Source organism: Kryptolebias marmoratus, linkage group LG1, assembly GCF_001649575.2.
Source record: "Kryptolebias marmoratus isolate JLee-2015 linkage group LG1, ASM164957v2, whole genome shotgun sequence".
Classification (NCBI taxonomy): Eukaryota; Metazoa; Chordata; class Actinopteri; order Cyprinodontiformes; family Rivulidae; genus Kryptolebias; species Kryptolebias marmoratus.
The window spans coordinates 29,920,710-29,935,435 of NC_051430.1; the positions used below are offsets into that span (position 1 = coordinate 29,920,710).

Below are 14,726 nucleotides of genomic sequence, written 5' to 3' on the forward strand. Positions count from 1 at the left end.
AGTTTATTTTCTCCTAAAAATGTGGCATAAAAAAATCAAATAAAAATAAAGGCAGCATTCTGGGAAGGAAAGCTTCACCCACCTCCACCTTGGAGGGTGTGTTGGGGATAACTCTCAGCTACTACCACTCTTATTTTGCAGAAGCTGCAAAAGAAGAAAGTTTGGAAAGTGACAAAATGTAGGCGATAATGTAACTGTATTCATCTGCATGTGTGCATTTGTTTGTCTCCCTGTCAGCAAAATATCTCATAAACCAAAAGTCAGATTTTAATGAAACCCTCTAAAACAAACTCAAGGCCCGCGGGCCAGATCCGGCCCTCTAGTCTGGGACAGATCGAGTCTCTGATTCTTATTTAGCTTAAAGAAACTGAGCCTAATTAGTGAAGTTTTCTCTTGACAGTGACTTAGAAGCCAACAATATATAGTTTTAATTTCTCTATGATCAGGTTTTTGTTGATGGCTTTTTAAAAAAATCTGTTTTAATGTCAAAAAAATCATTTAAAAGCTGAGTGAGGCGTAAGAAATGACAGATAATAATGTGCTTTTTGAAGTTTGATCTATTTGTCTGTGTTCATTAAAGTATGTTTGCTCTAAATTCTGTATAATCTGTAACTGGAAAAAGGTCATTGATATTTCTATATGGATGATTTGACATAATACATCTAAAACCAAGGTTAATTTATGTCATTTTTAATAAATATGGATCGTGATTGGCCCTTGGCTAGGACCAAATTTTTAATTTTGGCCCCTTTGCGTCACTGGGTTTGACACCCCTGCTTTAAAAGTGTTCACTGGATGAACGTCTGCAACTGGTGAATGTTTGGAGTCAGCTTGATTCAAGATGGCCGCCACAGCTAATAAACCTTGGCTTGAACTCAGGCATTTTTATAGATATCCAGCTTAAATTTGGTGTGGTAGTAGCTGAGAAACATCTCCGACACACTCATTTTTTTTCCAGATGATGTTAATATTTTCATGTTTGTGTTTGGGTTTGGGGGTTCTGTACTTTTGTTTTAAAATCTCAGTTCGAGACGTAAGAAATCCTTTATAATAAACATTTTTTGGAACCCAGTGTTGATGCTGTTTCAGTGAGCGGAGTGAGAAACTCGTTTCTGAGTGATCAGTCTCCAGTGGATGCTCCGTGCTATCAGTTCCTTCTTTCATCACTTTTATCTCTCTCCCTCTCATTCAGTCAGTTCCACTTTAAACTCAGACAGTCAATTAACTCTGACACGGTTATTAAAAGATTTACCTCGCCCTCACTGTTAGCACAATAATCCTGCTGATAAGAAATTAGCTGGCAGCTTCTCTGAGTTCTAATGGGTCAGATGGAAACTGTCATGGCTTCTAGGCTTAACTTTAAATGTTATTGTTGTCAAACAGTTCAGTAGAATCAGTTCCTTCCTGCATTTGTAATCAGCACAGCTGTTCCTCCTGGATTTTGTTCTTGTGTTCCTTTAGTGTCTACATTTAGCCTTTGTCTGGGACAAGTTACAGACTTTCCCCAAACTCCTTAGAGCATCATCAGAATGGGTCAACATAAATTTTAAAAAAGACTAAATATTATCACCTGCTGCCATCAAAGGCAGGCGATAATGTAATCACCTGTGTCTGTGTTTATTTGTCTGCCTGTTAGTAAAATAGCTCCTGATCCACTGGACAGATTTTAACAAGTCTCTGAGAAATTAATCACTGGATTTACATCTGTAACTGATTCACGATGGGTAATAATAGACTTTAGATAACTCAAAATGGTTCTAACTCAGTCAGTTTTACAAATACTGAGCTAAAATATGGTGTGGTACACTGGAAAAAGTGTGGCCCAGCTTAAATTAAAAAAATTGATGTCCATTTGTTGCATCTAATATATTTGACTTCACAGAATCTAAATAAAGTGGTTTGGTACAACATGACTATTTAATATTGACTCAAACCATATTACTTTACTTGACCCAATATTAATTCTTCACCTTTATCCAAGTTAAATTATTTACATTTTAGTTTTGGAACCAAACTAATATATTGAAATTGAACCCATCAAATATATATACCTTGCATTAATTAATTCATTGGCACCATGAAAGTCTTTTTTTTTATATTTCATAAACTTGGTTTCATAAACAATTTGCATCACTCACATCACACTTAACACACTCCAGCAACAGTTTTTTTCTAAGCCATTTATTCCTCAAGTAAAAAAGGACAAAAAAAGTTGCATGTTCAGACAAACAAATATAAACATGTCATTGTTGCTCTACATCAGAGCAATGAAATAAAGACAATATGGCTTATCAAGCAAAATTAAATGGACAGAAAGCATTCACTGTTGTTGTACTGTTCAAACACATCTGAACTTGAAGGAATGTTGCATCTCTAAACATCATCAAAGAACTAAAATTCCAACAAAAGCACTCCATGAAAGTGACCCCGTGAGCCTGTATAACAAAGTGCTGTGAGGTGGTCTACCTCTTAAATAGATGCCAGTGGCAACTACATGCACACATTAAGCACACACAAATATACACTACTGTGCAGTTTTGAGTTCACCACTGAGTTTGCGAATCTTGGAAGTCATCTTGTTGGAACCAAGCTCCATCAGGATCTTCTGAAGGGCCTCAAAGGTGAACCTGAAACCCTGTGGATACTCCATGTTAAGAGCATAGCAAAGTCCAAAGAGCATTGCCACTCCAGCTGCAAGAGAAGGCAACTCATTGAGGACTTCCACACCATCAATGACAATCCCAACGTCTTGGGGCTGCTGTAGAAGGCTTGAATTCTCTCTGAAGACGAAGACTGCCATGATGGTCCTCTCCAGCTCCTGCTCGGCTTGATCTTTCTGGGAGACCTGAGGCAAAATATACGAAATATGCAACTGAACAACTGCAGTCTGGCACACCTCATTAATCACTATATACTGTATAATGGCATAGGTGGTCTCCCGTGATGAATAAAGTTGAATCATCATTGTGACAGAAAATATCTGGACATACCATGTATTCCTTTATAAGGTCCTCAACACGTTCTCCCAGGTAGATGATGAGAGCTTTGAGGATACACTCCCTTCTGAAATCTGCATCAGCACCCTTTAGGGACAATCAAAATGGTTATTATGCGATGTGTACACTAGTCTAGCAACTTAATTCCCAGCTCTACCATAAACAGTGCTTTTACAGTGTGTGCCTGGTCAATACTGAATCCATGGCAGACTAATTGAAAGCAGTGAAAATGTAAAGCCATTCTAGTACATCTGCCAGAGGTCACTAGTAGTCCCTCTTTAAATATGAAGACAGACTGGATGGCTCCTGTTTGGGTTCCTATAGTGACAGGTGCAGTGACAGGTGCAGAAATTATTTTCTATGCGCTACTACAAATTAATGTACTCATAGGTGGCACATGTTTTTCTGTTTTTAAATGGTTGATAGTGAATATGGTGCAAAACTTGGCACACAATAACAATGCCATGTACATCAATTGCACATCATCTGCACATCCTCTTCATGTAGAAGGATTGAGGGCTGTCGTTAGTGGCTAATTATATACTGCACATCATACCTGGTCAAGAAACTCAAGGATCGTGGCAGTTTTTGCTTTAGTGATCCCTCCTTTCTTTCTGAAGATCTTCAGCAGCTGCGGGGAGTGCTTGTCCAGGTGCGCCATAAATCTGGTCAGGAGGGGAACTGCAGTAACCCGCAGAAACTCTGCATCAACCTGCACACAAGAAAACATTGCGAAATACACTTAAAATTTAAGAATAATGTGAAATAAAGAAAATAAAAAAACAAAACATTTTCTCATCTATGGGCTTAAGTATACAAAAAGTTGTAAAAAGTGTACCTCTTCCATCTGAAATAAAGCTGGCCATCTTTCCATGAGGTTATCGATGGTTGGCTTCTGATCCACAATCTCTTGCCTCCTGAACTGAAAAGTCCTGGCCATCTTCTCCCGTATGGTTCTCTCATTGTTTCTTATCTTTATTTCAGTCAGAAGAGATGCTCTTTCTTTCTCAAGGTTTTCTGGACTGTCTCCGCTGGGTTGAGGATAGTAATTGGTCTCACCTCTTCTCGCCTTTTTCACATTCTTTGCTGGGAAGGGAGTAGCATCTTCTCGTGATTTGGATTTCAGTGTGTTCACCATGAGCTCAGACGAAAGTCCATGTGACCTCAGCTGAGTGCGGTAGTTGCTCATCTTGCTCTTGAGCTTCAGTTTCCATCCATAACTCTCATTGAAGGAGTCTGGTTGTCTCAGGCAGGGATGTTTCCCTGTCAGAGCCTCTGCAACATCACTCAGGTCTGCATCAGTGGGGTACGCCTTGTAGGAAAAAATCTTCTCTGCCAATCTTTCCAGTATGTCGGACAGCATTTTTGATGAAGGTGTCAGTCTGGTTTGGTTCTGTGCATATTCTGAATTCCCTCGCTGAAGTTGACCTTCTGTTTCGAGGGAGAAAGGCGGGATGATGAATTCCTTTGGCCCCGGCTCTTTTCTCAGTCCCTCACTGTCAGAGCTGTGGCTGAGTATGACCGTGTCATCTGTATCAGTGTTTCGTGAGGAAAGGCTTGTGTCTAAGTCACTCAGATCAGATGGGACACTTTCAATGAAACTCAGAACAATATCAGGAGCAGCTTGTATGATCTTGATTGTAGTAAGGTCTTTGATCATGGACGTTGCGCTCAAGTTAACAAATGTTCCACCAAAGTCATCATCCTTGTACTGCAGCCTGATGTCTCCAGAAAGTTTGCATACATTTTTGACCTGTTCAATGAGCTCCTCAACTGTGTCCGGCACCCTTGATAATTCCATCCTCTCAGCGCTTTCGTCACCCAACAAGATGAGGAGTCGGACGGGAGTCGCCATATTGCAAAGTTGGATCTCGAGTTGTTGATGTAGATGCCCTGACAGTCAGTGATGTTCAGGAAGCTGGAGTCAAAACCTGGGTGGCAGGAGAATAAAACGAAAGACAGAAGGAAAGAGAAATTATTAATTCACATTCACAACCACCTTGTGTCAACATACAGATGAGATGAAAGCTTTGAGTTGTAATAAGTAAGGTGCATCAGTGCCCCTTTAAGTTAATCTAATATAAAACAATGCGTATGCACCCCTTTTATATCAGTACAAGTGCCCCTGTCTGTTAGTCCATTGTCACAGTATGTCAGCCCCTCAAGGTTAGTCTAGTCACACGGTTTATCCATGCCACATTAGAGGCAGGTCATGTAATTCTTTTAGAAGTTAATTTCCTTAAAACATGCTGCCCATTGACAAATGTTACCTTTTTCACAAATAATTACCACCACCATGCCATTCTAAATATTCATTTCAAATTTCAAGTAGGCATTTTTGTCACCTAGTAAATACAAGGTTAATACTAAGTAAATATTCTGGAAAATATCCCATTAGAAATATTCAGCACAGTTGCAATGGGCTGCATAGTTGCAATACCCATTCTGCCCACCATGCATACTCTACCTTTAAGTTAGTACAGTGTCAGTTTAGTGCAGATTTTGAAAAGTGATAAGTAGAATGAATTACATTAAAATAGAATGATTTCATGAATATGCAGATCTTAAATGTTAAAAAAGAGAAAAATATTATGCATACCTTAAATTTGAATATATCTTTTCAGGGTAATGAAACGCACTCCTCCCACAGTGTAAGCTACCAGGGGATATGGATCAGTCAGTTCATCTGATTCCACAAGTATTATGTCATTGGTAGGGCTCACTTCAACTTCGAAGGCCCTGAAGTGTTCCCAGTGCCACACTCTCAGTTTCTTAACAATGAAAAAAAGTCTCTCCTTCAGAATAAACATGTGGATGATCTCAGTAAATTCTGGAATCCCTTCCAAAGACCCATGTGCAAGTATCATTCCATTTCTGTAGTTGAATCCATTGAAAGTGACACTTTTAGCCAGGCACACATTATCCATTGTTGGGTGCTTGAGCCGTATAGCTTGTGCAATATCTTCTTTTAACACATCAACAGAAAGAGTTGAGACAGTTGACACTTCCAGAAGAGGTTTTTGAGGGTACATAAATATCTGCTGTGCCATATGAAATTGGTGTCGCTCCGCCAAAGACAGCAAAACATTCTTTAAAGATCTTGTATAACGAACAACTCTTTTAAAAAAACTGTGCTTGGCTTCATATCTCAAAGTCCAAAGACAGACTAATGGTCCAAATTTACGAATTAGCTGAGGATAATGTTCCAAAAGATGATGCTTAGGCAGTAGACGGTAGTCTGGGAAAACCTCTTGAAGTCGAACTCTGTGCTCTGATATCTTGAAATTCAAATACGCGATTGATTCCTCTGTATGGACAGGTGAGACAATAAGCTCCACTAGATCTTTTAAGTCACCCAATATTTTCCATGCTGGTTCATCCACAGGTACCTTTTGGCCGACAAGGAATGAGAAAAACCTTAAGAGACTCCAGTTTTCGTGAGAATTGCCTCCTATTGTCTTTCGAGATGCAAAGTTCAATGGCACTGGATGGGGACAATTAACTTTGTCTGTCCACTTAAAGGGGAAAGCTAGTATGGACTCATTTAAATATGCAAGAGTAAAGTACTTCTTGGATGTGAAAACAGAAAGACAAAGCGCAATCTCTGCCGGTACGATTCCTTCAAATAAATCATGGACAACATCTGGGGGGAAACCCGTGGTAACTTTGAAATGACTGAGTTTCTCAGAGAGGACACATCTCTTCTTGACACCACAGAAATTACTTAGAGAATCTTGTTCAAGGATTTTAAGGTGTTCTGAGTGAATCTGTTCTGTTCTTAATGTAAACACTCCACTATCTACAGTTTTAGTTTGAATTTCTGATCTAGATGCTGTACAAAATCGACACAGGTGACCACTTGAAAAGCTTTCAACAAACCCAGCGATACCATGTGCTCCAAGGTTATCGGCTATCACACACTGGATCGTTCCCCTAACACATTTCCCTAACTTCTGCAAAAAGACACCGTGCTCTTCTAATGAAATTAAATCACTTATGAGTGGCTCGAGTACAGTCTCATAGCCATACACTTTCAAATCATCACTTTTGACTAGAAGAGCCAAGTAAATTGATGACAGTGAAGACTGACAACCAGGGATCAGATTGCCTAAAGTCCAATAGAAGGCACAGATTTTATGTTTTCTCCGTGATGTCCCAATTGGGTTGCAGATTTCGTACTCGTCTACATAAAGATTTAGTGAAATGGCACAGTCTGCAGACAGAAGTGTGTTTTTCTGAAAAAAATCACCATCAAAAGGACAACTATATACTGTTTGATCGCTCTCTGGTGACTGATATCTCTCTCTCAAATGCACAGTTTTTGCCAGAATTACATCTGAATTTAGAATTTGCTGCAATGTTTTCAGCACAGATACATACTGCAATGATTTTTGGTTTCTTTTATCAAGAATGTATTCCAAGGGAGACACTACACAGAATTCTCTTTTATAATATGACTTGCGCTTCCAACTAGTAGACAATGGCCCTTGTTTCCCTATTGCTTTATGAATTGGGTGTGAAGAACAAAGAAAAGTGGCCAATTGTTGAACAACAGATGCTTCCACATGACAATTATTATCTTCCAAATGCTGGTTAATTGCTGCTATACTACCCGGCACAGAGACATCTCCAATGAGATGTTCTAGCTCCTCAAGCAATTCATTTACAGCTGTAGCCGAGACTAAATATGTATGTTCTAATTTAAGTAAAAGTGAAGCTAATTTCAGTTCAACTTCCTTTTCCAAATCTCTTGACTCTTCAGTGGTTAGCTCTATTTCTTCATTCAAGTCATAGTCAGATGGATTGGAAATGAGTGACGTGACAACTATTCCACTTTTAAAGTCATTAATGGTGCATGACTGATGTTTTCTCCATTTATGGCTCCGGAAACTGCTGTATATGTTGGTTTTGTATGAGCAACCATCAAACATACATGGGACTACTTCATATTTTCTCAGATGTTCATAGATATGTTGGAAAAAAACGTGCTCAGTAGAAAGCTGATTGTTTCCACAAATGTAACACTTGAAAGAAGAGTGTCTTTGTTGGGACTCCAGAGAAGGATGATTTCTAGAGAGATGTTTCTGAAGACCATTCCATGTCTTGGACGAACAGGGACATTGTGCGTGGATGCATGGATAGGGACGCCGCCTACCGTGAAACCGATGGTCAATTCTCAAGTGTTTCAGTATCTCAGATCTTCTTGAAAAATGCTTGCTGCATTCTTTGCATTTCCACATCCAACCTAAAAAAAGGAAAGCAGACCAGTAAATATTTAGAAAATGCAATGAACAGAAATCTTAGTTTGTTTAGTTTTAATGACAGTCTGGTAATCTATATATCTAAATACAATGTTGAGTCTAGCGGTAGTAAAGAACAATGAGCTGCATGTTTTGTATGAACTAAGATATACACAGAAATTCATTCATTCAACATCATTATAGCTACTACTGCGCTCTTATAATCAGAGCCACCCTAATGTAAAAATGACTGCAGGCAAATGCAACACTGTACTTGCCCCCCCCCCCTTTCATTAGAGATTTGCTTTAATAGAGTAAGCTTGGTTGAAGTTGGCATGTTCACTTTTTGAAGCACTCTGCCTGCCACACTGATCTTGCAGACCACTTCGACTGAAATAAAATAAATAAATTAATTAATTAAATCGTTTGGTCCACTTAATCTTGTCTCCACATTCATTAGGTTTTTCTGAACGTTGCAACCCAACAGTTTTACTGGCTCAACGATATTTTAACAATGGGCACGTGCGAAATCACACTTCATAAGATACCTGCCAGCATGCCATGACATATCTCTGAAAACACAATGCATTCGGAAAATGAAGTTCTTAACCTACAGTAAATGGGGCAGTGTCGTGAACAAAATGCATGAAAACCAGTTGTAGAGCCGAACAAAAAGTTTAAGGCTTAACAAGGAGATTCGCTTACCGAGAGCATATCCTGTGAAACCGTTTTAACAGTTGGACAAACCAGCATGGCGAACACTGGGAAACATCACCGACCATACCATACAAGTATAATGCATGCACAAAACACCATTAATTTTCAACGGGCCTCGCTACCATTAACAAACTGGGACTTTACAATCATAGTGGTATAAACACACTAGACTAACTAATTGCTAACATGGCTTTACATGGGTTAAGCTAGTCAAGTTCACCGTGTAGCCGAGCTAACCGTGGTGGAAGCTATTGATTGGTAACGAATTATGCCTACCTTGATTAATTCCAGCTACAACCGAACAATGTACACATAGTTATATTTCTCGTGAAATACGTGTAAGTTCAGAAATTACACCACATTTAACCCAGCGAAAAAGAAAGCGTTTACTGGGATACCCACATTTAGGCGGGACTTTCAGCTTGCTAACCAGGTGACATTAACTCAGTCTTTTGCATTAATACAATTGTAGGCTTGTTAAGACACGTTTACATCAGCTTAGTTTAGTACTTACCGCAGGTTTATTCTTTGATGACGTGCTCGGACGTTAATCATTCCTTCTTCCCCATGCCGAAACGGACGAAGCTCTCCAAGCACTTCTCCCCAACTTCTTCTCACGTGACTCAGATTGAAAATATGACATCATTTCCTTTCAGCATGTTTTGAGAGGAACCAAAATATTTGCTTTCTTCCCTTCAGAAGTGTTATTAATTCAGTCTGAATCAAAATTGACACCTCAGAATGCAAAAAAATAGACTTTCACAACCAAGTCAATTATTTTACATTGTATTCAATGGTAGTTATTAGCTTGAATGAACAACTCTGTGCTACACTTTTTCCAGTGTAGTAACCGAGAGTCATCCCCATCACATACTGTATAAAACTTTGTCAGGTGACATTCATTCCTCCAAAGAATGATAATTTACCTAAAGAACAGAACTGAATTCTAGTATTCAAGCTGAAAACCAAACCAAACTGGTAAACAGAACAACAGAGGTCAGACATGTTGATTCATCTCAGAAACTTATCATTATAGTCCCTCAACAACCTTTAATCTAACTCGGCCTTCTAAGAGGACAACTGGACTCATGGAAAATGTTCAAATGTTGAGGTTTTTTTTCTTCTATGACGTTTGTGTCTTAACCCAAATATCAACATCAGGCGTAGATCCTCTTAGATTCAGTGTGCTTCTTGTCACAAACAGTCCGACGCTAAAACCGTCCCCCGATGCTCTTTACTGCTAACATCCAGCACGCTGATCCTGTCTTAGCCCACTGTCGCTGCCCTCCCTGCAGCCTCTGCACCGGCTGGCCCTTAGCATCCAGCCGATCACATCTTATCCATCAGAGGAGAGCAAAGCCGGGATATCGGGAGGATTTACCTTCCATTAATGATGCTCGCCTAAAGTGGCTTAGCCTTTACACACACACACACACACACACACACGTTCAAACTCAACTAACCACTCGAGTGGAGTTAAGATTAAAAGCAATTACACGCTACTCCGCAGATGATAGATTGGAAGGAGAGTCAATGTGAAGATGACCTACTTCAGCTAGAGGGAGGGAGAAATTAACAGGAGAGGAAGGAGGGGAAAAGATGAATGAACTGGGAAAACATTACTGTTCAAATCATAGCTTATATACAGGGGTTAGACAATGAAAGTGAAACACCTGGAACATCCCTTTCAGTTAATCCTGTTGGATGCGGTTCATCCTTCTTGGTGGTATGCTGACATTACCCTGGATACCGTGGCTCTTGATACATCACAAAGACTTGCTGTCTTGGTCACAGATGTGCCAGCAAGACGTGCACCAACAATTTGTCCTCTTTTAAACTCTGGTATGTCACCCATAATGTTGTGTATATTGCAATATTTGGAGCCAAACTGAGCTCTTACCCTGCTAGTTGAACCTTCACACTCTGCTCTTACTGGTGCAATGTGCAATTAATGAAGATTGGCCACCAGGCTGCTCCAGTTTAGCCATGAAACATCACACACTAAAATGACAGGCGTTTCAGTTTCATTGTCTAACCCCTGTATATAAAACTAGACACAAGAATGTAACGTGGAAGTTGAAGCCTACTTGAGGGGTTGAGATGAGTTGAAGATCTGAAGCAATTAGCTGGCTTCCTTAAACAGATTTTGTCTGGTTTCTTTCCTTTTATACGGTGCCAGCTTTACAAAGAAACTGAACTGAATTGGAGCTGATTTATTTGATGCATACAGAACCAAACAGCTGTTACTGTGGACTTTCAGCCCATAGCAGGCAGACTCTGGTTCCAAATACAAAAAATATTTTGGCTTCAGTGCAGCAAACGGAGATGGTTCGACCGTCTGATGCATGAATAATTCCCACAAACCGTGAGCAGATTGTGAGGTTTTGGATTTTTCTTTGTGTCTTTCTTGGTTTTTGTTAGTTATCTTTGTTGTTTTCTTTTTTTGCGCTGTCTCTGTTTCCAGTGTTTTTCCTCAGTCTTCTGCCACACCCACCTCCACCTGTCAGCAATGAGTATCACTCACCTGTGCCCACTTACCGATCATCCTCTGTGTTTAAAAACCCGGTCTTCTCCTCCACTCTCCGCTGGTTCATTGTTCTCGGTTCCTTGCTTGTTGGCCTTCGTTCATGTTTCCTCACTCCAAGTTTATGTTCTGTATTTAGTTCTAGTTTTTGCTGCCACGTCAGCCTTTTTGTTTTGGTTTGTTTTTATTTAATAAATCAGTTGCTTTAAGATGAGTCTGCACTCTAGGTTCGCCTTCTTCTCCCCTGCCGATGACACAGATGATCAGAAATCTGTCCAACAGCTTAATATATGTTCTCCCTGCAAAAAAACGTAGAAAAACTAACAACAAAACTGCGGCTGGATGCAAATGTGTGAATGTAAAACAGGACGATGAGGAGATTTTGTGTCGCTGATGCAGGATGCAGGTCAAAGTGATGAACTCACTCTTCTTCATCTCAACCCTCAGCGGTCCCTCGTCGCGTCCCCCTCCCCCTCGGGCTGAGGTATGTTGACAGCACACATGCCAGGTGTAATGGGATTGACCTCTATCACCGACGCTGCCAGTTCTCAGACAGACACGTTAATAAAACCTGCCTGCGAACAAACTGTAAACTCAGCAGACTGTACCGACTCTCCCTCTGTTTTAAAACGTACTTACAGATGTGTATAAAACATCTGGTGTCCGGTTCATGTGTTTCAGAATAAAAAAGCTGCACATGCATCTGTTTTAGTCACTAAAATGTTACACAATGACAGCTTCTAATAGTCGTACAGAAACAGCTTAATTTAGATTTATGGGACGGTCCACACCGTTGTGTCCCTTTGGGAGAAAACTCATTTAAAAACTTGTCATTCCTCTTTGGTCACTTTGAGACTCGGTGATTAGCGGCAGGGTTTTGTAATCACACCTTGACAGCGCTGACATTTCAGGATAGAAAAATGACGACCCAACACCACCAGGAATAAAAGTTTTCACTGCCGGACTCCGACACGTGGCCAGAACGTAAACGAGGAGATTAACGAGCAGAAAAAACTCACAGAGAAGCAATTTAGACCAATGTGAGTCGGCGATATAATCAAGGAGAAGAAAAGTAGGTTAAAAATGTTCATGTCAGCAGAAAAGTGAGTTTATGTAACAGAACATTATTACCCCTTTTCATAACAGGTTTGTTTGCAGTCCCTTTGCAGCTGTCGGAGTATGAATGAGGATAAAATTTATTGTAAATCATATTTGATCTAAATATTAATTCAACATTTTCAACCAATTCAAATGACTTAAAAACAGGCAGAACTTGAAAAACTGTGTCAGTAAGTTTGTCATCAGGTCATAGATTAATATTTTAGTTGTGACTCCTCAGTCCTACCTGCTTTTACAGACTGAGAGGACATGACATTAATGGCTCTTTAATACAGGATTTTCTCAAATATATTCAGACAGCCTCAGTAATATTTTGGTTAAATGGCCCTCAATGAGTTGAACTGGACCTCAGGCTTTTCATTTTGGTGCAAATCTGGCTGATATTTGACCTGTCTTCTTGGCAGAATTTGTAGATTTCATTTAAATTGGTTGGCTTCCTGCTCAGATACGGCTTTTAATTATAGCTCATCAGTTTTAAATCGAGTTTAGGTCGGGGCTTTGAGAAGTTTAATATTAGCCTGAGTAAGGTGTTCTTAGGTCTGAAAGCCTCACCGTGACTCTTCCAAACGTACTTCCTGTCTTGTGATCAAACAGCTCACTCTTTGTCTCATCTGACCATCAAACCTTTGTCCAGGGAGACATTTGTCATGTCCACGAGGACAGCTGCAGGTTTCAGTGTTGTTTTCTGAGCGGGAGCTTCTTTCTGGGTCCTCTCTGTCCACGGTGATGTAAAGTTGTCTTCACAGGAGACAGGGACACTGATGTCCCAGCAGGCTCCAGTTTATGGCAGTTTTGAGACTCTGTGGTTTCATATTTCTCCACCTGAGGAGGACAGATGAGTATTGATCAGTCCAGTGGGTGATGCCAAATAAATCCTTTGTGTGCTGGCAAAAGAGAATCTACCTGCTGCAGTCAATCACGATCACTAATAAGAAGTTATTAAGTTAAATGACCTTCTAGGATCTTCAGCACCACTTATTAAAAGATTTATGTGAATGTTTGCAAACATTTGAACCTGTATGGATTATTTTGACTGATAAATGTCAACATTATTTCCACCTATTGACCCAAAATGAATACATCGCCTGGATGGAGATGTTATTTCCAACTAATTGGAAAAACACTCTGTATAGTCGAGGCCTTACACAATGTAACGAGCTGCACGAAGGAAGGTGCTGCCATCTGCAGGTCTGACACACGGTGAGGAGGACTGCGGCGGCCTCCTCACCTGTCAGAATCGATTAAGTTCTCCATCATTTCTGCGGGAGAAAAGGGCAGCTTCTGGGAGGAGAAACGGCTGGCAGCGACATCCCAGGAGCAGAGATTATGACTCTATATTGGGATGTTTTAAGACTCAGGTGGGGTGCTGTGAGGAGATGAGGTCAGGAGGATGCAGGGATGTAAAGCAGAGATGAGATGACTCCTCAGCAGATGGGGCTCCAATAAAACGTCTCTCTCCAGGGAAACTGTTAAATATATGATGCTCAAACTGACGAGAGGGCCAGGAAAACCCTCTCCCATCCTTTCCAAATCAGCCTCCTACTCTAATATAAAGAGGAATTATATTCTATCCTCAGGAAATATGTTTTTATACTAAAATAGATGCAGAGGATCTGAGCAACAAGTTCAGATGGCAGCTCTGTTACAAAGACAAACAATAAAATGGTTCATTTTGATCATCTTCAACTGGACACTAAATGCAATACAACAAACATGCTGTTATTCCCTTTTTCCCTCCCAGTTAGGATGTGTAGCAGCACAAATGTTCTGTCACATGCTGCAGAAATAAGCTTGAATTAATCCGTCATCTGGAGTTCAGACTTAAGCCTTAAAACCCACAAATCCACTCCTTCGTGTTATGCAACCGTCGGCTCACTGATTTGAGTTATTTCTGTCTGTCCCATTCATCTTCTACATATTTCTTAAGAAGGCCTGAAAAGATCTTCTCTTTATTACAGAAAAAGCAATAAAAGAGATAAAGATGAAAAATGAAATCCCGAATTAGACAAAAACAAAAGAAACATACTTCACACATCAGGTTCTACAACCCCGTGTCTGAATCTAAATAAAAACAGAATGCAAAGACATGCAAAGCTCATAAACCCATACTTTATTCACAAGGGAAGATAG

General features: G+C 40.1%; 2 protein-coding genes across 2 annotated transcripts; both read right to left on the reverse strand.

Annotated features, from left to right (window-relative positions):
* Window positions 1-2,164: 2,164 nt before the first annotated feature.
* LOC108244523 lies at window positions 2,165-9,469 on the reverse strand. Its single transcript, XM_017430796.3, has 5 exons — window positions 5,596-9,469; window positions 3,835-4,927; window positions 3,553-3,708; window positions 2,991-3,083; window positions 2,165-2,845 (listed from the first exon to the last, which is right to left on the reverse strand). The coding sequence occupies exons 2-5, from the start codon at window positions 4,849-4,851 to the stop codon at window positions 2,525-2,527; spliced, it is 1,587 nt and encodes a 528-aa protein (XP_017286285.1). The 5' UTR covers window positions 4,852-4,927; window positions 5,596-9,469; the 3' UTR covers window positions 2,165-2,524.
* LOC112449727 lies at window positions 5,348-9,815 on the reverse strand. The gene is made up of 2 exons (XM_025009264.2): window positions 9,468-9,815; window positions 5,348-8,241 (listed from the first exon to the last, which is right to left on the reverse strand). Exon 2 carries the CDS (start codon window positions 8,234-8,236, stop codon window positions 5,597-5,599), a length of 2,640 nt encoding a protein of 879 aa, XP_024865032.1. The 5' UTR covers window positions 8,237-8,241; window positions 9,468-9,815; the 3' UTR covers window positions 5,348-5,596.
* Between the last annotated feature and the right edge of the window lie 4,911 nt (window positions 9,816-14,726).